This window comes from Pimephales promelas, chromosome 23, assembly GCF_988280905.1.
Source record: "Pimephales promelas chromosome 23, fPimPro1.hap1.1, whole genome shotgun sequence".
NCBI lineage: Eukaryota > Metazoa > Chordata > Actinopteri > Cypriniformes > Leuciscidae > Pimephales > Pimephales promelas.
This window is the reverse complement of record NC_142791.1, coordinates 8,677,790-8,699,466: the sequence shown is the minus strand read 5'-3', so window position 1 is coordinate 8,699,466 and position 21,677 is coordinate 8,677,790. Positions and strand designations below refer to the sequence as shown.

General features: G+C 36.9%; 4 protein-coding genes across 5 annotated transcripts; 1 reads left to right on the top strand and 3 right to left on the bottom strand.

Annotated features, from left to right (window-relative positions):
- Positions 1–40: 40 nt before the first annotated feature.
- On the top strand, positions 41–4,550 carry bacc1 (BPTF associated chromatin complex component 1). The gene is made up of 6 exons (XM_039676741.2): positions 41–311; positions 394–488; positions 625–726; positions 1,931–2,160; positions 2,268–2,369; positions 3,516–4,550. The coding sequence occupies exons 1-6, from the start codon at positions 291–293 to the stop codon at positions 3,578–3,580; spliced, it is 615 nt and encodes a 204-aa protein (XP_039532675.1). The 5' UTR covers positions 41–290; the 3' UTR covers positions 3,581–4,550.
- On the bottom strand, positions 4,218–10,988 carry LOC120482420 (P2R1A-PPP2R2A-interacting phosphatase regulator 1). The gene is made up of 9 exons (XM_039676739.2): positions 10,075–10,988; positions 9,669–9,753; positions 9,517–9,573; positions 7,946–7,992; positions 7,813–7,870; positions 7,661–7,728; positions 7,441–7,496; positions 6,907–6,991; positions 4,218–6,809 (listed from the first exon to the last, which is right to left on the bottom strand). The coding sequence occupies exons 1-9, from the start codon at positions 10,158–10,160 to the stop codon at positions 6,692–6,694; spliced, it is 660 nt and encodes a 219-aa protein (XP_039532673.2). The 5' UTR covers positions 10,161–10,988; the 3' UTR covers positions 4,218–6,691.
- Positions 10,989–11,960: 972 nt separating this feature from the next.
- On the bottom strand, positions 11,961–14,150 carry LOC120482062 (P2Y purinoceptor 3). The gene has a single exon (XM_039676026.2). The coding sequence runs from the start codon at positions 13,933–13,935 to the stop codon at positions 12,670–12,672; it is 1,266 nt and encodes a 421-aa protein (XP_039531960.2). The 5' UTR covers positions 13,936–14,150; the 3' UTR covers positions 11,961–12,669.
- A 2,546-nt stretch (positions 14,151–16,696) lies between these two features.
- On the bottom strand, positions 16,697–21,606 carry LOC120481798 (schwannomin-interacting protein 1). Of its 2 annotated transcripts, none has more exons than XM_039675620.2 (7): positions 21,214–21,606; positions 19,568–19,800; positions 19,293–19,423; positions 19,118–19,205; positions 18,898–19,011; positions 17,483–17,603; positions 16,697–17,314 (listed from the first exon to the last, which is right to left on the bottom strand). In XM_039675620.2, the coding sequence occupies exons 2-7, from the start codon at positions 19,763–19,765 to the stop codon at positions 17,214–17,216; spliced, it is 753 nt and encodes a 250-aa protein (XP_039531554.1). In that variant the 5' UTR covers positions 19,766–19,800; positions 21,214–21,606; the 3' UTR covers positions 16,697–17,213. The 2 variants fall into 2 exon arrangements, with proteins under 2 accessions (XP_039531554.1, XP_039531556.1); XM_039675622.2 differs by having other exon boundaries at positions 19,568–19,781.
- Between the last annotated feature and the right edge of the window lie 71 nt (positions 21,607–21,677).

Genomic DNA, 21,677 nt, shown 5'->3' with positions numbered 1-21,677 from the left:
AATCATTTGATTGGCTAAGGGCCGACCAATTACACGCCTCGTTTTCGAAGCGCATTGTATTCTGGGAATTTTTAGTTCGAACTATTATGTTGCGTTCTTGCTTATTATAGATACTTTTTGATAGATATATGATAACGTTAGCATTATAATTTCGTACACAAGGTCGCTAAATGACTGCAGTGGTCATTTAAAACCGGTAGTTTCAGCTTTTCAGCGCCGCTGATTGAAACTCGACTAGATTGTGTTTTGAATTTGTGTCAGGTCTTTTTATTTCAGTTCATCACTCCAGCATGACTTCGGCCTCCACAAAGGTAAAAAACTTGCGTCGTACGGCATCAGAAATATTCGTAAGTAATTTATATTCAATAATAGTAACATATCGATGTCTATCAGGTGGGTGAGATCTTCTCGGCTGCAGGCTCGGCATTCTCTAAACTTGGCGAACTGACCATGCAGCTGCATCCAGTGGCTGACTCTTCTCCTGCAGGGTGAGATGCTGAAACTGCATCTGCGGTGTTTCAAATCTATTCTTGTCTTCTCTCCTGTTAAATAGTCTAATTAATTTTGTTCTATCGTTTAAGTATAGTCAATGTTTTATAAATGACCCATTTTCCCTTCTCTCAGAGCAAAATGGACCGACACTGAGATTGAGATGCTGCGATCTGCAGTTCGCCGCTTCGGTGAAGATTTGAACAGCATCAGCTCAGTCATAAAGGAGCGTACAGTGTAAGTGTGTATTACGTTATAGCTATACAATTGTTTTTTAAAAAGTTCTAATTCTATGAAATACAGTGTTTAAAAAAAGAATAAAGTAAATTACAGTCAAGAATATAAAAAGTTTTGAATAATTAAAAGTTTTAATGTTTTTAAAGTCTCATCAAGGCTGCATTTATTTGATCGATATATTAAACATTTAAAATAACTTTTTTTATTTTTATTTGAATATGTAATTTATTTATGTGATGCAAAGCTGATTTTCAGCATCAGTCTTAACTTCACTGTAACATGATTCTATTATGATGATTTAGTGTTGAATTATTGATTGTTTGAAATTTTATTTGCCATGAACCATTAATAATGGTTCTTAGTATTATTCATGTTAAAAACTTTTTGCTGCTTAATATTTTTGTCTTTAATAAATCTTTAATAAATAGAATGTTTAAAATGGTATTTATTTGAAATATAGATATTTTAACTACATGAACAGTCACATTATAAATGTCTTAACTGTCATTTGAAGTAATTAAATGCATCCTTGTTGAATTTTTATTAAATCTTACTCACCCCAAATGATTAAATGACAGTGTATCTGAATTTCAACAAAAAAATATGAAACAACCCCACTATTTTGAACATTTGATAATAATAAAAAAATGTTTCTTGTCAGAAAATAATCCTATTAGAATGATTTTGTGGATCCTGTGACACTGAAGACTGTATAATAATGATAATGTAATGTAATAATTGTGAATGATTAATGGGTAATAATGCTAAAAAATTCAGCTTTGCATCACAGGAGTAAATTACATTTTAAAATATTTATCAAAATGCTTAAAAATTGTGTATTTGTATTTCACAATATTAGTGTTTTTACTGTATTTTTGATTGAATAAATGCATAGTATTGCACCACAAATCTAGTCAAGTCACCTTTATTTTTATAGCGCTTTTTACAATACAGATATGACGTGAAAATAAACAACAGAGTTTGTTTCCAGAAGAAAATAGCATCACAGACCAGCTTAAGCTGATATTTAATTTATATATATATATATATATATATATATATATATATATATCTGCTCTGGAGAAAACGTGACGTCATCGTTCACTTCTCATATAATTTTGTCAATGCAGGCAGATCAATAATATTGTTGAATATTAAATAAAATGTCCCCAACCACTCACTCTTTTTCCTTGTCTTCTTGTAGTGCCCAGATTAAGACCACAGTAAAGAGGAAGCTGTATGAGGACAGCAGGGTTCCTCTCACTGCAGAGTCACCTAAAAAAACTATGAAGAAAACCACAGTGTCGCTGGCACTGCCTCCTGCATCGGTGGCCCCAACTGGGATCACTGTTCCGACCACGCAGGTTGTTGTCACAACTGGATTGCAGAGTTCTTCATCTTTACAGCCAGCAATAAAAAACCCTAAACCAGCAGGTGACTCACTTTCTGAATACAAAGGATAAAAAAAATGAAAGCATATATCATTAACAATATCAGTTTACAAATGTGGTTATATTAATGCGCTGACTCTCTATTATCAGATGTGACTCTGAGTGCTCTCAATGACTCCGATGTGAACAGTGATTTGGTGGATATTGAGGGGCTAGGAGAGGGCTCCACTAAAAAACCGAACTTCGACCAAGGTGAGTCCCATTTTAAATGCATTGAAAGGGATGATTACCCAAAAATGACATTGACATCATTTATTCACCCTTGTTTAGTTCCAAACCCCTTTATGGTGCTTTTGCCTCAGTTTTAAAGTTTGAAAACCTAATTTCCATTGAATGTTATTCTTACAGAAGAAAGTCATACAGCTTTGGAAAGAATAGAGGGTTGAATAAATTTTTATTTTTTTTATTTTTTGGGTAAATGATTCCTTTAAAGGTGAAGTGTGTATTTTAACACTATGAAAAGAATCCAGTCAAATGTGTTTTCAAATACCTCGGGAAGTGGTAGAAAGTGGGCAAGCTCAAAACGGTTTAGACCCCATTTACACCTGTATTTTGTGTCGTCCACTTGTGATCCGATCGACCAAAACAGAACGGATAGTTCACCCAAAAATGAAAATTCTGTCGGTATTTACTCACCCTCATGTTGTTCCAACCCCGTAAGACCTTCGTTCATTTTTGGAACACGAATTAAGATATTTTTGATGAAATCTGAGAGCTGGATCACTCCTACATACTAGTCCATAGGCTTCTTGAGGGATTGAAACTTGCCAGCCTCGAAAAATTATTAAAGACATCGTTAAAATAGTCCAAGTGACTACAGTGGCTTTTATCGAATGAAAAAGTGTTCTCGTCATCAAAAGACAAAAAAAAAAAAAATGTTTTGTTCAATATTTCAACTATTCATGTCCTTCTCTCTGGGCCTAGTCAGGTTACTAGTTTAACAGCGTATGATCTGTTGTTGTACGTCACACGCATCACACACATGACCAGCATCGGCCAATAGTGAGCCTACGTGTGCCATAGCTCTACGCAATTACACTACGTTAACTGACTAGAGGCGCAAAGAGAAGGAAGTGAATAGTTGAAATAAAATCATTATTTATGTTTGTTTTTGCACACAAAAAGTATTCTCGGAACAACATGAGGGTGAGTAAATACTGACAGAATTTTAATTTTTGGGTGAACTATCCCTTTAATACCAGGTGGAAACCGAGCTATTAGACAATGAACAATAAACTGGGCTAATATTATGTATTATGACATTAAAAAACTTGCATCATCATCTTTAACAAGTGGAAAAGTGTGTTGACGCTTTTCTTTTCCTTTTTTTTCTGTCAGAGAACTTGAATTTGGACTCCAGTCTAATAATGAACTCCAGTGATTTGCCCCTGCTGTCCCGCTGATTTTCATTGGTCAATCAAAGTGATATTCAGGGCAACAGGGACAAAGATTATTAAGGACAACACATGTAAAGATTCTGCGGTTTGATCGTGATATAAACAGAATGGTGAAAGCAACAGTTGGCACCTTATACCTTTTCCACTGTGGGTCCAAATTACGCTAGACCAAATCTCTACTACATCACCAACCATTCTCGACCCATTTCAGTGAAGAAGTACGAGTATAAAAGTAGGTTTTTTTTCTTTTTATCTAATGTAAAGGAATCTAATGGAAGATGGAAAATGTTTTTTGTGGTTCATGTTGTGTGATCTGCTTTACCCGCAGTTGAAAAAGGGTTTACAGGTGGTGTCAAACTACTTTTTTGTATTTTAATAGGCCCTTTTTACTAAAGTAATCTTTGTGAAGTGACATATGATGCTGACTGTAATGTAAAAGTTTCAGCATGCAATCAAAAATAGAATTGTACCATTTTTTTCACGGTCACTGTATGCTAGGTGCAGCTTCTATTGTATGTATATATTATTTTAACATTATTAAATGGGTCATTTCAACAGAACACACAAGACATACCTGTTTAAATATTATATGAACTAATCAGCTTGACGTACAACGTCTTAGCTCAGCATCTAAGACAACATGCAAATCAATAAAATGAGTTTTTATTAGGATCTTCTTCATATTTAGAATATATAGTATCATATACATTTCATTTAATGATAAATGATATTTCTTCTCTGATAATTGGACATTCATCTTGGGTGATAGGGAATAAATGTACTTTTGCTACTTATACGTCAAAAATATCCATCTTTCTCTTAATTTTTTTTTCTGCCTTTTAGAATATATTTACAACTTGAACAACTGATCATCAAAATCTATCGGCTTTGGCATTCCTTTACATAGTTTTTCGTGTGCTCACAATCCATTTAGTAACAGCACTCAATCATTTGAGGAAAAAAAAAAAAAGACAAATCATGACCATCTCCGACACAGACACAACAGATCTTATGGCAAATCCGAAAAAAATAAAATAATAGACATTGTACATATTTTAGATAATAGAGGGAAATTAATAAAAAACGGATTCAGAACAAACATATCTCAAGTCTTCCCTTCAGTTTCTTGATAAATACATGAAACTGATTATCCCGGTGAATGTGACAAATACTAATTCCAGCAATAGTAATGCATATTGCACATTTGTAATCACTTTTAAAAGACCCATATACATTGGCATCAATCTTTGAAATGTCAACGACCTCGACTGGAAATTGCAAAATTACAAACAGTGCAAGTAACTTTGGAATTAAAACTTCAAGACTCAAAACCTGTAAGGCATTGTCATTACCGCGAATTAAAAACTAAATGAGTAAAAATACAAGGCAATGATTTTATAGCGAAGAATGAGCCATATTCCTCCTGATATGTGAATATGGAAACAGAGGAACAGCTTAGAATGTCTGACGTGCAGCTTTACAGACCAACAAGCTGCCGGTGACAATAAAATAAAGACTTTGGGAATCAAGAATGTGACATATATCTTTACATTGTTATTATTTGTACTGCAACCAGGGCCTTTACACATCCATAAATAACAATACAACAGACGCCACAAGCAACATAATTTGCATAACGTTGTGAAGTATCATAGGACACTTGTTTTAGGAGGGCTTCCAGTTCAATTAACTGCAGCATGTGACTTTTTTTGGATAATATAATCATTTTCAACAAGCCTTATAAAATATCCAGCTCAAACACCAGAACTAAAGACACAATCCAGAGCTACTGCACCTGATACTTGCAGATACACAAAAAGTAGATCAACTTAAAAGCTAGAGGAGAGTAAAAAAACGAGTTAAATCCATCTTGTGAAGAGCACACTACGACTAAACACTCAGGACAGACTGTTCTCGACTCAAAGAACTGAATGTTTCCCAAGTGAAATGATTCAAACAAATAAACCCGATGCTTTACAATAAAAGTAAAAATGATCCCACTCATGTAACAGCAACTTTGATATCTAACACTGTGCAAATAGTACAAGAGGAAGAGTATGATATCCGCTGAAACTGTGATTGTATCAATGAAGCTTTATGTGTTTAGTAATACACTCAAACCCTAATTTTGTGTACACAATTCACAACTAAAGGGTCTCGTTTAGGGTTTCATGATGGAAAAACAGATTTAAAAGCATCTTGCCTCAGACGGGATACATTCTCAGGCTCTAGGTCAGTTTACAATGTGGACTTTTCACTGAAAGTGCTTTGCCTATATTCCAACACTAGGTTCTAGACGCGATGTTAGACGTCTAGTCTTTACAGTACTTGTTTTTTTGTAAGCGTTAAGAGAAGAAAAATGTGAGAGTTGCCTGAATGCGCTGGTCTCATTTCAAATGATTTAAAGAATATTTTTCAAACTTAAAAAGTTCAGTCTGAGCTAAACGCTATATGGAAAAATAAACATATTTACAGATATCAGACCCCTTGGATAAACTGGGGAACAAAAGAAACCAAAATAATATTCGATTATTCACATATTTATACACATTTATACAAAAAGTTGACCTCTACGGCCAACCGATTTTAATACTCTCTATCCTTATTCATTTTGTCAATGGATTCTGGAAATTTTCCCAGACTGTTGGACCCCATTAATGGAAGCTGAAGATGTACCAAAATACAAAAGTGTTTTGCCACAACATAAGGAAAGCAAAGAAGAGCAAAACTGGTCTGTACACGGAGGAATGGGTCGTTGTGTCCAGATTCACCACTTTGATTGCAGTGTGTTATTGCAGATACTATTTCAGATATACAACACACTATTCTGTAGGCACAGAAGATCCATAATTATTCACAAATTGCATGATAGCCTGCAGCGTCCATGTTGTCATGTCAGAAACATCCTTGTCTTCATATATTGCATCTTGATTTCCTCTAAAATCAAAGTCACAACTTGGACGAATTTCCTTCAGAAGTGATTCAGCTGAAAGACTCATCAAAGCACCAAAATAAGAAGAAGGAAAACAGGGAGAGAACTTAATGTTGACGTTTGGTCTTCATTTAACAACACCTTGAGTCCAAATCTCTGGACTCTGGTGTGATGAATACTGAGGTTTAGATGCTGGGGTGGTGTGAGGTGAAGGGGGGCGGGGGGGAGAGGGACAGGGGGCTGGCCGGGGTGTTTGAACCGACGGGGGCGGTCCCAGAGGAAGAGTCCACTGACTGGGAAACACTGTATGTGTGAAGAGAGCCATTAAGCACTGAAGTTGGTACTCATGAGGCATGAGATTCTGTTCAGTTTATTATTGAAGCATCTTTACAGAACTCACCTGACTGTGTAACTGGTTATGTGAGCAGGGTCTGTGACTCCAGCAACAAAGAGCTTTTTAGGCGGACCGTCCGATTCCACGCCACCTGAATGGAGAAGAGGAAAAAAAATAAATAGACTGAAAATGTCATGACAACTAAATCTATTAATAATAAGAAGCCCCAAATGAAGAACCATGTGACACCGAAGACTGGATTAATGATGCTGAAAAGTCAGCATTGCATCACAGGAATAAATTACATATTTAAGCTGGTAATATTGTAATAATATTTCATAATATAACTGTTTTACTGTGTTTTTTTGTATTAAATAAATGCAGCCTTAAATGAGCATAAGAGACTTCTTTAAAAACATTTAAAAATCATTCCGACCCCAAACTTCTAAATGATGCTTTAGTTACTCCATGCAAAGAAAATGTTACTAATAAAACATTCAAAAGTTCTTTCTCTATATTCATTAGATCTGATAACAGATTAAAATGTTCTTTTGCAAATGCCTTTTAGAAACGACAGATTGTGATTCAGAATATTACTACCTTTCCTTTTCAAAGGTGCAACCGATGGCCATCTCACTCCAGAGCTCACAGATCCTCTGTTCGATCAAAAACACATCAAAAACTTGGTTCAGAACGGATATTTCTATATCTTACATTTTGAAATGAATAAATATGAGACCACATTCGGAAAAACAATCCTAGTAGTTTTGACTTCTGAAGGATATACGTTCTAATACTGTGGTTTTGTTCACAAACTTACCCTCGAAACCTTCGAGTTGGACTAGGTGAGGAATTAGGAGTGACACCGCTGTCCTGGGAATGGAATCCCTGTGTGGGACATACAGAGAGAGATGACTAAAAAGAATGACAACGGATAGACACTGATAACCCTGAATAGAGTGAAATACTCACTGGAGACAGATGGCCATGCCAATGACTCACAGGAGGGAGGGGAACAGCAGATGAGGCACTAAGATGAGGGGGCACAAAATCAGTTAAAAAGATATTTTGATAATAAACTGTTCACTTATGTATATCTAGCTACCTTAGTCTCTGTAAACTCCCTCTCAAAGTGAGCTCCATGTTCTCAATCTGGAAGAAAAGCATTGTACAATAAAACCTCACTTGATTGAATATTTCTCATGCAGTAAAAAACTACCAATGCTTATGTTTTATTACGTCAAAAAACATGCCAGTTTTATAAAGTCTGGGCCCCATATCTGAACTATTTGGAAACTTATCTTCGCCTTATTACTTTAAAAGGAATATTGCAATTGTATAACTCTCAGGTAATTGAATCCTGGTCCTCTTCAGCACCTTTTTGAAATATTTTGAGATATTTTTAATATCTTTCTGTTTTATATGCAAATCTGAGCTATTGGTGTTCCTTTATTTTTATTGTATTTCTTTATTGTATTTTTAAAAGTTTTTTAAGTTTTAAAGCTAGGGTATATGATTTCAAAGATTGTTCATTATTAATATCCTTGCTTATATGCTTGTTATGGTTATATAGTACAATCCTAACAATATAAATAGAAAAAAGAATGAAAAAAAAATCCATTCACTCTATTGGCTGTACAGCCGCAGAGAAGTTTACCAAAGTAAGTTGTCCAGCTGGACAGCTTACAATGGTCAATTGCTCTCATCCAATCACCAGCTCCACTTGAAACTCCGCCTCGCGCTTGCGTCTCCAACCCAACCGCACCCGACCCCGCCCCCTCCTTGCGCGAGCAAACAGCTGACAGACAGTGTATGGTAGCTAGCTAAGTAGCGTCAGATCAGCAATGGCTAAAGCAATGGATAAAAATATAAACGACAGCAGCAAGCGGCCCCTGCTTGCACCACTGTAAAGTTTGGACGAAAGAGAAAGTATGTAGAGGAAAGAGCAGAGATAGAAAAATGTAACGCCGGACTCTAAGTAGGATAAATATAGGGTCCACTTTGACCGTTGGAGGAAGCTTCAGGGAGATCTGGGACTGAAAACCGACGCTGACACGGGCACGGCTGACTTTTTGTTGAGCAGGTAAACATTTATTTATACTTTTATGGCGTGACGTGTTACATAAATAGCTTTTTATCAGTTTGACAACTTGCTCATGCTGCCGGTCGAATCCGATCATTCAGACTGAGGCATATGTCCTGATATGTGAATAGGATTTCAAACCACATATGGGTGTAGCTTGAAACGGATTTCATGTGCTTTTTGGGCTGGCAATCTGAATGTAGCCTATGTCGGGATAAGAAATTGAAGGAAGAATTGCAGTACGGGCTAGAGAAGCTAACGTTAGCTCATTCCGACCTTTAACTTTACCACATATTAACTTTAGTTTGTCAAAACATTGCGCTCTCTCCTGCTTGATATGTCTTTTTCTATATGATTTCGCATCTACCGCGGGTTTTTTTTTTTTTTTTTTTTTTTAGTGTAACAATGTGTTCAGTAGTACATTAACAGTGCAGTTCATGCTGTTGTTTACATTCGAGTGCCTCCATAATGGCCGCTCATCCGGGTTACCGCCCAGAACGTGACGTCGGTGATAACCCTCTATGGTCGGTGGTGGGGAGTTAAGAACATTTCATGTGTTGCTAATCTTGCATTATCGATTCTTTAGTTCTCACCTGTCTCTTGTGTTCGGATCTCTCACATGACAGGGAGAACGGGGACAATGGGAGGGTCTGCAACACAAATATAATATTTTATTTACTTCTTCGAAGTTTAAAAAATATATAAATGTCCAAAACTGACATTCACAGACCATCTGAACACTCACCCGAGAGGGAAAGCTCGGATTTACAGACACACTGCTCCGACGATACCGAGCCGAACTATTGGAGCTAAACACTGTCGTCCCATCACTGAAAAGTTGGACATTTCAAAGAATACATTTGTTTTATACATTATTTGCAGTGTTTATTACTTTTTAAACATCATGGCCCGGTTTCACAGACTTTCACAGGGTCTAAACCAGGATCAGGCCTTTGGTCAATTAAGGCATTTAAGTAGTTTTTACAGTAAAACGTGCCATAGAAAAAAAACATTACTGGTGTGAATCTTAAGACAAAACAATGTTGTTTTCAGTTAAAACAGCTCAAACATGCATTTTAGTCTGAGCCTCGGGTGAAACCGGGTAAATATATTCTGTTGCATTCTCTCAGCTATAAGTGCAATTCCCTCACCTAACATTCGTGATCATGGGGGCGCTGTTCGACCTTCGGAGGGCTCCTCCTGCGCCTGCGCACTGGTCCACCTCCATCCTCTCCATAGCTCGTCCTCTGGCACCGAGGCTGTGCGTCACTCACGGCCGGGCTGAACGCCCCCTGAAGCGGCCAGAGCACCAACTCTCCCCCGGCAAAAGCCCGACCAGCAGGCCTCACGCCAAAATACCCGATCCAATTTAACTGGTTGACTGCTTTCCCGTGTCTATCGCATTTTGTTGAAGTTTAAAATGAAACACTGTCAGCTTTGTACAGTAATGTGACGACCAGCTGTGAGCTCGCGCTACAGCTTGTTTATCGGTTCGCAAACAAACTTGGTATAAACTCCTCAGGTTGATTTCGTCGGCGTAAACATGAAGCTTGTACAGTTATTCGTGTGCATTAAGGAGATTTTTTCCTATTCAGACCATAAGATTAGTACATTCAGCGCTATGTTCAATGCACAGCCAATAACTCGACAAGGTCCTTTGGCTTTTTAATCCAAAACAACTTATCCAAACAGAGTAAATAAAACAGCGAAAAGCGCAAACAGCACATAAGCGAAATGAAGACAGATCAAAGTAGTCCAAAAATAAGCTTTCTGGTGTTTGCGGTCAAATGTCGTGATAAAGGTGAAGCTTTATGCCACGGCTTATTTATCAAGTTTACCTGCTAGTTTTTTAAGCAGTCGGAAAAATGACTTAACAAAATCCTGATCAAACATGTGATCGTCGGTGAAAGCGTCCTCATCTGAAAGTGTCTACTGGTACAGTCCGAAACACGGGATACATTAAAAGTTTTCCAGTCATTTCTTAATTTAGAAAATAAAACATATATTTCCCGCAACCAAATAGAGATTGTGCGCCCCCCTGTGCAACAGCGCCTGGCTCTGGTAGACAAGAGAACTGCACATAGAGATAAAGCACTGTGCTCAAGAGAAGTGAATATGTGGCTTGCTGCATATTCTTTTGCCAATTACTCTGGCCTTGTTGCAAGAGTTTGCATATCAGATAAATAGTTTTTTTTACTTTAAATTAATAAGATTAATGAGACATTTAAGTTTTTTTTCAATGAGGATTAATCCAAAAGAATCAACTTGGTTGACTGTAGTAAAATTTTAATACATCAGTCATGCTCTACAAAACTGTATTTAAACTGTATTAAAGTTAAATTAAGTTTTTGGTGTAAGTAAATAGTACTATTTTGAAATACGAATTCATTTGTTAACATTAGTAATTGCATTAGGTAGCCTATTGTGAACTTTTTTGCAAAATATTTTCCACATTATTTATTAATTTTGGTTAATGCTGATTTATAAATGTGCTATTGTTCATTCATGTTTATACATAATATATTAGTACTAATGTTAACAAATGAAATCAACAATCAACAAAATAGTACTATTTGTTGTACAAAAGCCTAATTTAACTTTAATACAGTTTGAATGCAGTTTGTAGAGCATTACTGATGTACTATGACAGTCACCCCCAAGGTGATCCTTTTGGATTAATCTTCAATTAAAATAACATTAAAAGTCTCATTAATCGTATTGATTTAAAAATTATCTGATATGCAATCTCTTGCAACAAGGTCAGAATAATTGGCAAAATAATATGCAGCAAGCCACATATTCACTTCTCTTGAGCACAGTGCTTTATCTCTGTGTGCAGTTCTCTTATCTACCAGAGCCAGGCGCTGTTGCACAAGAGGACGCACAATATTTGGTTGGGGGAAATATGTTTTATTTTCTAAATTAATAAATGACCGGAAAACTTTTAATGTGTTCCGTGTTTCGGACTGTATCTGTAGACACTTTCACATGAGTTCTTCTCATTTGAAAAAAGGATCACGTTCCTCATCACCGAAACCATCCTCATCTGAAATTATATACCATTCATAAAAAAATATCTGGTGTTGTTTCTTATGAATTGACAAATGCTGAGGAATTACAAATTCAAGCATAGATGAAGCATAATAAATTACACGGGATGAAAGTGTTTCAGCTTTTAAGGTTTCATTTAGACAAAGTGCATGTGTGATTCTATCTTTGACATTCATTAAAATGCAGTTTTATTCACGCCAGGCCTTATATTTTAAAACACTAGGGATGTGCAATTCAACCGTTTCAGGATCTCTACAACAAACAGGACATGCCTTGCTGATAATGTTGGCGAATCAGTTTAATTGTCACAAGATGTAAATTAGTAACTTTTTACTTCCTGTTTGTTTTGTTTATTATTTTGGCCTGTTAACAGTACTTCAATTCTGGTCACTCAGCAATTAATAACTTATTGAGTGCTTAAGCAATGCCAATTTTATACTTTGATGAATTATTACTTTATTAATATTTACTGATTTTACATTTTTTACTCACCAAATATCCATCACAAAAAAAAAACACAAAAACATAATGTTTAAAAGAGGTGGCTGGTTATAACTGCTCGGTCGCATACTAGCATTAAACATGCTGTAATACTCAAGACTGTGTGAAATTACTCAGTAATATTAATGAATAAATAAATATGAAATCTGAAGCATGTAAAGTAGGTCTGTCCCTTTGTGCATTCCCAACCTCATTTATGTTATTCCGGATGATTTCGAGTCACTTTCCTGAGCTTCGGCTGCTTTATGTGAATTGCCTTGCTCTTGATCCTCAGCCTCTTTCTGTCCTCCAAGAATCTGTAAAGGCCAGAGAAGGTGGGTGTTATGACCGGCGTCGGACCGTCCACAGCAGGCTAAGCTTTTGTCTCCTGTTAAGAAATAAAGGAGCGCATTGAGCCACGAATTGCAGGAAGCCAGCGGCCGAGTTATCTTGTAGCAAATGGAAACCATCCGCATGGTTTGGCAATCGGCGGCCTTCGTTTCTTTGAGGACGAGGAAGAGTGTGCGTGTTATGTGGAAGGGCAGAAAACACAGTGCGAACAGGATGGTGATGGCGATGATGGTTTTGATGGACTTGCGACGCCTGTTGAGGTACGGTGCGTGCTGAGAGCCCGAGATGGACACGGACGTCCTGTCCTTGACCCCTTCCACCCCACCACACATTCCCCCTTCCTCCTGCACCTGTGGCTGGGAATGTAGCGTCAGGAAAATGGTCCGCACCACCTGCGAATAGCACCACGCAATGACGATAAAAGGGAAAAAGAAGCCCAGAAGGTGCAGAACGATTCCGTAAGGCACGTATTCTGAAAACTCTGTGTCTATTGCGTCATCCCAACAGTTCCTGTATACCTCCACCTCGACTTTTCCAGCACCTTCCGACCAAGAATCGACTCCTTCATTCACTCCACCTCCGAGTTTCCTCAAAACATCCCCTGTTTTGGCAAACCGGACGATGGGGCACGTAAGTATGAACACTATGACCCAAACGGCAGCGCAAATGCCTCGAACAACCCGCTTGCTCTCCAAGGTGATGGTTCTAATCGGATGGCAGATGCCCATGTAGCGATGGACAGATATACAGGTGAGGAAGAAGATGCTGCAGTATAGGTTGAAGTAAAACAAGAAACGCACCAGCCTGCACATGAAGTCTCCGAAAACCCAGTGGTCACGCATCACGTAGCTAGCCACGAGGAACGGCAATGAGAAGCTGTACATCAGATCCGTGGAGGCCAGATTGACCATGTAGATCAGCGAAGTGTTCCACTGACGGCCACTCTTGCACCGGTAGGACCGCAGGAGGACGGTGGAGTTCAGGACAAGGCTGAGCAAGAAGGTCAAGGAGTAGCACAGAGGCAAGATGACATACTTGTAGGACTCGTCGATGCTACAGCTGTGCAGCGCGCTGTGGTTTCGAACATCTGCCTGCACGGATGCGTTGGAGACTGAAGCCGTGGTCTTCATGATCAGCTGTAACCACAAAGCCACATCACTGTCTTCTCTGGACCTCTTCAACTCAATCTAGAAGCACCACATCCTTCAACCTTGAGGATATCCTGTGAGGAGGACATCGCTCGAGATAGAGAAAACAGATGAACGTTACATATCTTTACAGTGATTGCTTTGTAAATCTGAACTTTCGTGTTTGCAGTCAAGCAAACTGCAGGTTGACCAATGACTCAGCCCTTCAACTTTCTCTGTCTACAATGCTGATTCGGCCTCTTCTGGTCTATTGCCCCATCAATCAGTAACAAACCGTTCCCTAAACCCTTCATTCATCTTTCCATCCCCCATTTTTGTGTGTCCCATGTATTAGACAAGTTGTTTTGCTTTGCAGTTTGACTTTGCACAAATTAGAGGTATCAGCACGCGCCACTTCCTGACCTACCTAACCTCGTTTGCAATGAAAACTGTGTTAAGATGCCTAATTTATGTCAAGACATGGCTGATGCATTCATCTATATGTATAGTACCTACATAACAAGAAGTACTTATGGCAATGTCCATGTTTAGTTCATGAAATACGTGAGTTTGTTGCTTAATAAATATTCCTGTGTACTACGGAGGCAGCTTTGGTATTACAGTATCATGTGTTCTTGGAGGTATGTTCTAGTAAATAATTAATACTCATTCATTCAGACAAGAATCGCTGAGCGGAAACCCAATCCAGCATACAGTTCAACATAAAAGTGTGCATATCAATTATAAACACCATGATTTGAGAATTAAAAGTTTGAAAATGTAAACTAGAGAAATTTGAAAGTATTATTGAGATATATATATATATATATATATGACTAGGTAATCTTTATTCATTTAAAGCAACTCCCACCCCACTGTTTTGTTTTGATAGATCTATATGAAATATCTTACCTGTTTAAAGGTCAGCGGAAAAAGGTAACTCCAATGTGCAGCCAAAATGCATTAATTTCTTCACGCATCTGATAAAAGGTCAGGACGAAAAGTTCAGTGCTGTGTATGTTTTGCTGCACTGCAACTACAGTCTCTGATTACAAATTACTTTGTCAATTTACTATCCAGATCTAACAAAATTTTACTAATCATGTCTCAATCAGTAATTCTTTGTGCTTCCTTCTTTTCTGTCTTGCCTCTTTGCCCTCTCTTGTTCGTTCTCTCTCTCTCTCTCTCTCTCTCTCTCTCTCTCTCACTCACTCACTGTGCTTGAATGGTCAATCAGATGAGCTGCATGCAGTTGATTAAATTTATGTTCAACACACAGGTTCATTATGCGAAACTGTAACACTTTACTTGAAGGAGTGTGCATAAGACTGACATTACACCTTCATAACCATGACATGTCTTGAATATTAAGTAGAGTTTATGCATGTTTATGACAACTGTCATTAAGTGTCTTTCGCTCAGTGATGACATTTTTAATGCAAATATGACAATGTTTGAGATGTCTTTGTTATGACATCTTGACATAAACCATAAAATCATAACCTGTCAGTGTATTTGTCATGACAACTTGACATAAAATGAAGTTAAACTGTCATGTGGTTGGCTTTGACATTTGCTGTCATGAGGCATTATAACTGTGTCATGAATATTTTTCGTTTTGTCATTAAAAAGTTATAATGGCTTCATGACAGCCAATGTCAAAACCAACCACATGGCAGTTTAATGTAATGTTAACCAATAAAGCTAGGTGGTTTCTTAAGTTTGATAATAAATCTGCTATGTCATGTTTATGACAGGTTGTGTTGTCTTAGTAATGTCAAGTTGTCATAACAAAGACATCTCAAACAATGTCATATTTGCATTAAAAATGGCATAACTGAGCGAATGATACTTGATGACAGTTGTCATAAACATGCATAAAAATTCCTTCATATTCATAACATATGTCGTGATGATTATGATGGTGTCATGTCAGTCTTATGCAGACCCCTTCAAGTAAAGTGTTACCTTTAAAGCTTACCAGGGCTAACCAAATCCGTACAAATTATTTTTACAATGTATAACAATGCAGCAGTTTCCAACTTGTTTTATGTACTCCCCTCAAACCTTTTCAGTAACACTGAAGTGGCCCATCATTCACATCAAACCATATATATATATATATATATATATATATATATTGTGTGCATGTACACATACACACACACATATATTTCATTAAAAACAAACTTTAAAAAAAGTTGAATCGATTATTTGTTCTAGGATACTTGAGGCACCTTAAAATGGTTATCGAGAGGTTCAACAAAAGGTTCTTTAAGTCTGATTAACCCCCAAACGGCTGTAAAGTCACCATATAATCAAAATTGATGATTCCTTTTTTTGTATTTATTATAAATGATTTATATCATTATGCACATAATTGTTTTTTTTTTTTCAATTCATATGGTCTTTTTAGTCTTTAATCAAACTTACCCACCCTCTTGCAGTGACATCTCTTCTCTGATGATGTATTTATTGCCTTGAGGGTAGAACAACCTGTTACTCACATGAGATCGACCAATAGCAGACCACAACCATCAAATCAATTCCCGATGGGCAAAATCAAGCCCCGGCCTGAATTTATTCTTGTTTGAGAAGCTGTTTCACCTGTATATACATCACAATAGAGAAGAAAAGACTATCGCAACCTCCGTTTCACACCGACTTTAAGTATCACTTAATTTTTTGCAGAATATGTATAGCATAATTGTCATGATTCCACTACTTGCATTTCTAATTACACAAAAAGGCTGATGACTCTGTATAAAGTACAAAATAAATGATTTATTAAATTATTGTGAATATTTAGCACTGAGATATTCATTCTCATGTTTAAGTTTGATACACAGGAAAGTTGTAAGGCACATTCATATGACAGCATAATTCACACCATTTATATTCATATGACGATTACATACTGTTTTTCAATGGAATGCTTAATGTAACGGATGATTAATACATCACAGTTATTGATCGTATATGGCTTTAACAGCAGCTTGTTATATTCTCTATTTACAAATGCAAAACTAAATCATAAGTGATGGGACATGAATCAGAGCCATTAGGTTTTGTTAAGGCACTTTTTTTCACAATAAAACTTGTGACCATAATCAATGTGACTCACATTTTTTAGCAAAAGTTTCTTTGAGGGCTACATTTCTTCAAGAACAAACAGGATATTCTGGCTTGTTAGTCCACAGGATGAGTAACAGTAAATTAATGCTTTCAGAAAGTGCCAATGTTGAACTGCAGAATGCAGTTTTGTTGCAAACAAAAGTCATTCACAATGTCGTCATATCCTGTACATCCAGGAGAAGAGCGTCTTGCTTATTCCGAAGGTGATCTCGTACTACAAGATGTTTCACCAGTTCTGAGCTCAAATCTAAAAGCACAAATCAAATTAGTGTATGAGTAAATATCAATGTCATTTTAAAGGTGCCAAACCATTTTGGATAAGTGTTTAAAGAAGCATGGAAATCATAACACATTTGTGAGCGGCATTTTTTTATTTAAAAAAATATTTATGTTGTACCCTTGAGGAAAAAGATACCTTGAATGTCTTCATTCAGTGAGGCCCTGAGCGCATTCAGCTGCAGTAAAGAGCATGTCTGCAGATCACTAAGGCTAAGAATCTTTCTCCTTATGTTCACGTTACTGCGGGTGACTTCTTGCTGAAATGAAAACAGAAATATGAAAATAATAAATACCAGAGAAATGAATGATCACAAAGGCAGTCGCACAAAAAAAATTCTTTTGAATTGAATCTGTCACTGGTGATTGTCATTTGAACCTTTCTGGATCCACCATCAAATTGACAAGTTTAGTTATATGAAGTGCTGTGAGAAAAGGCTATAAATCTCCACCTCCAACATCCTCACACACAATATAGCTTAAACTAGCCGAGAACTCTTCTTCATGTGTACAGATGTGACGTAATGACCCAAAGAAAAAAATCTGGTACATTTCAAAATTTGCCAACCTCTTTTATTTAAACCTGGGAACATCTCAGTGTTTACCAGCTTCCTTAAAATAAACCTTAGACAAGTGTTGTCAAAGGTACCAACTTCAGTGTTTTAAACTTTTAAAAACATGAGGATACCAACATTTCCCTTTAGCATTTTGAGCGGATTCTTAAACGCCTCTTATTGGCCATTGTGTTCACGCGTTCAACATATATGTCTGTGATGTGATAGATCAATCCTTCAAGGATTGAAAGATCAATCCTTAAAAAATCTCTTCACCGAGCGATTACACATGTATGCACGGGAGCATTTGAAACCAGGCACCTATCAGTGGATATATCAGGATCCGCTGCTAGACGCCTGCTTTAAAACGCTCCAGTGCGTACCAGTGCTCGGTTACTCATTAAAATATTGATATTTGGCGCCAGCGTATCGATTATCGCATCGCATTAAGAAAGACACCAATATATCGCCCAAACGATATTTTGTCCCATCCCTAGGAACAAATACCATTTTTAAAATGGATTAAAATAGAAAACAGTAATTCAACATCGTAATAATGTTTCACAATAATACTGTTTTTTTTATTGTAATTTTGATCAAATAAATGCAGCCTTGTTGAGTATAAGAGAAAGCATATTGATATATTATATAATTCAAGTGAAATTTTGTAATGTGACTCATACCAGAGCTGGTAGGTTTGGTACATGAAAAGATCTCTTTATTGAAGTTTTTTTTAAGAACATAAAAGAGAAAATTACTTCTGGAAACAAGGTCATTTTCCCATCATCATCTACTTATGTGATCCTGTCTAACTTTATACTGTGGAACACAAAAGTAGATATCTCAAATGATACTTTTATGGTGCTCTTGAATCAATTTTGAAACTTGAAAGCTTCAGTCCCCATTACAAGCTCCACTTTTAAAATATCACCTTTTGTGTTCCATGAATGACAGACAGACCATACTCTTAGGTGAACTATATGCCTTTGAAACCCCTCACCTCTTTCTCTTTCTGTTCGGCCAATAGCTTGTCTCTGAGAGCCCTGAGAGCTGTTTTCACTTCCTGTTTTAGCCCCAGAGAGCAACTCCCACGTACCTCCGCCTCACATGAGCTCTGAGGATGACAAAAACCTAATGCTTTTTTGCAGCCTCTTAAATCATGACCTGAGATACAACTTAAAAAACTCAGGGAAACTACTATCACGACTATCTGCTCCCACCTCTTTGCTAGATGCTCCTTCGTCATCCTCCCCCTCGCTCTCGCTGTTGTTGATGAAACAGAGCTGAAGATTTTTAGGACTATTAAATCTGTTTCATGGAAACACACAGTGAACATTTGAATAGAAACATCAGAACAACACGTCTCAACATTATGAACCTGCTCATGTGTAATACCGTGATGTTATGACAGGAACACGGCAGGGACTGTAGTCGTTCTCATCGGTCCATGGCTCCCGGTGGAGTGAATGGTGTTTTGACCCTGTCCAGCATCCAAGTATTCTGTCTCGCTCTGATAAACCCAGACTCTAAAACACAAGGAGGTCAATAATGAGGTGATAATAATAAGAAATGTTTTACTGAATTTTAGGTCAAATAAATGCAGCAAACATCACAATTAATCCAAACTTGGTGTTATAATCTATACATATAAAGTCTAGATAAAATGTTACCTCTGCCTTTGTCCTCCTTTCCTCCTCCTGCCTTTCTAGCTCTGCAATTCGTAAACTTAAATCCTCCCACTGCATGATGGGTAGGTTGTGATCACCCAGGGGGGTCTCATCACTCTTCTGTTTGGTCCCCTGGCCAGAGGGTGAGGGGTCATCTGTGGTCCTCTCATAATGCCTGTCGCTGTCTGGATTCTCCTCCATCCGTTGGAGAGTTAAGCTAGTCCAACATAGACAGGCTAAAAGCACATCCATTTGCACATGCATTTAATGCCATGAAATGATTAATATAATTAAATAAAAAGAATTAAGATAATTTCCAAAACTTTCATAAAGCTAAATTATTTTGAAATATATCATATAGACATTCAGCACTGGTCAAAAGTATTTTCTTTTTATTGTTTTTGAAAAAAGTATTTTAAGCTTATCACGCCTGCATTTATTTGATTTGAAAATACTGAAAAAATCCAGTAATATTGTGAAATATTATTACCATTTAAAATAATGCTTTTCTTTTTTAATATATTTTCAAATTTATTTCTGTGATGCAAAGCATCATTACTCCAGTCTTCAGATAAATGTTCCTTCAGAAATCATTCTAAAATGCTGATTTATTATCAATGTTGGAAACTGTATAAATGGTACTGCACATTTATCTGTTATCCATGGGTAGGTTTTAGAGCCTAAAAAAGTTATTTTTAAAGCATATTTCTTTAAGATTTTAAACACCCTGTCAGAAAATCTTTCAGTGAAAAAGTTAGTTGTGGCAATTCAAGATTTAAAATGTACTATATTGTTAAAAAATTTGTTATTTTTGTTAAGTTGTTTTTGAAATTCTTTTATCACCTCAACACATTTCTTTGTTCAAAATATTGTGTTCTATCAGTAATATAGTGAAAATATTATTACAACTTAAAATAATGTTTTTATATTTTAGTATATTTAAAATAATTTATTCCAGTGGTGCAAAGAAGAATTTTCAGTGTCACATCATCCTTCTGAAATCATTCTAAAATGCTGATCTGCTGTTCAAGAAGCATTTCTTATTATCAATGTTGACAATAGTTGTGAAATATTAATATTTCTTAATATTTGTGAAAACTAAACATGTTATTAACGTTAGGCCTTTAAAATCATGCCTGAAGCAACAGGGTTGAAAGTTTTATAGAAAATGTGCAATTTTGCAATCAAACTGGGGCATATTTCCTAACACAGGAGAATTTGGAAACATGGCCGGGGACATGTCAAACTCCTTGAGGAGACAGGCTTGGAAAAATACATTTACCACATTTTTGTAAAGTTACGTATAGGCTATTAACACATAAAAGTTGGTATCTCTCTTTCATTGTTCGTGTCATTGTTACCATGCGAGACAAAATTAAGACACTAAAAAGGAAACCCATGCTACATTAAAATCCTTATTATTGTCAGAGAAACCAACTCAGCCCCATCACATCGAAGTGAAGCAGCTTTTCTGTTTGCTTCGTGACGCATGACTACGTGCATCTTTATAAACATCTTCAGGAGGTTTTTTTTTTCCTATCAATCATACACTTATACTTAATTTTACAACTGATGAAGTTGGATCGCTGCTGAGCCCCTCCAGTTCCTGTTTTTTTTTTTCCTGAAAGATGTTGACATTATTCACTCACCTTTTATCGGCAAACTGATGTCGACATCGCGTCTGTCACCTAAACGTCAATATATCTACACATTTCGCACAGTTTAGTGAATTATTTCTCGCTACTTCAATGCTTCCTCTGCTGGAGAGGAAACACCCCTTTGGATTTGGCTTTCCACCCGCCCTCCGTCCGTGTTTCTTCTCCCGTTTTCTTAAACTGCAAGCTAACGGCGACTTTTTATCGATGTCGATCTTCTGAACTTGTGGAGTCAGTTGCTTCTGTTAAAGTTTGAATTGTGCGAATGTACTGTTGTAGTGACAGCTGGAAGTGCAGATAAGACTGTTTGGGAAGGGTTGAGAAAGTAGGTGTCCGATTTCACATGTTGGGAGATGAAGACCGCGAGCAGATGGGAAAGTCTGCGGGAATGTGTGTGTCGTGTTCACACTGCTGATGAAAGCTGTGATGCAATGCTTCAATTATGTATAAAATCACAT

What these genes read in the sequence shown, in the direction of transcription:
- LOC120482062 (XM_039676026.2), bottom strand. Translation starts at nt 13,935, where the DNA reads ATGAAGACCACGGCTTCAGTCTCCAACGCATCCGTGCAGGCAGATGTT.
- bacc1 (XM_039676741.2), top strand. Translation starts at nt 291, where the DNA reads ATGACTTCGGCCTCCACAAAG. An exon ending in GCTGACTCTTCTCCTGCAGG is followed by an intron (nt 489 to 624) that starts GTGAGATGCTGA and finishes CCCTTCTCTCAG; the next exon opens with AGCAAAATGGACCGACACTG. An exon ending in GTCATAAAGGAGCGTACAGT is followed by an intron (nt 727 to 1,930) that starts GTAAGTGTGTAT and finishes GTCTTCTTGTAG; the next exon opens with TGCCCAGATTAAGACCACAG.
- LOC120482420 (XM_039676739.2), bottom strand. Translation starts at nt 10,160, where the DNA reads ATGGAGAGGATGGAGGTGGACCAGTGCGCAGGCGCAGGAGGAGCCCTC. An exon ending in GGCATGGCCATCTGTCTCCA is followed by an intron (nt 7,729 to 7,812) that starts GTGAGTATTTCA and finishes TGTCCCACACAG; the next exon opens with GGATTCCATTCCCAGGACAG. An exon ending in CCAACTCGAAGGTTTCGAGG is followed by an intron (nt 7,497 to 7,660) that starts GTAAGTTTGTGA and finishes TTGATCGAACAG; the next exon opens with AGGATCTGTGAGCTCTGGAG.
- LOC120481798 (XM_039675620.2), bottom strand. Translation starts at nt 19,765, where the DNA reads ATGGAGGAGAATCCAGACAGCGACAGGCATTATGAGAGGACCACAGAT. An exon ending in AAGGAGCATCTAGCAAAGAG is followed by an intron (nt 19,012 to 19,117) that starts GTGGGAGCAGAT and finishes TGTCATCCTCAG; the next exon opens with AGCTCATGTGAGGCGGAGGT. An exon ending in CCGAACAGAAAGAGAAAGAG is followed by an intron (nt 17,604 to 18,897) that starts GTGAGGGGTTTC and finishes TTTTCATTTCAG; the next exon opens with CAAGAAGTCACCCGCAGTAA.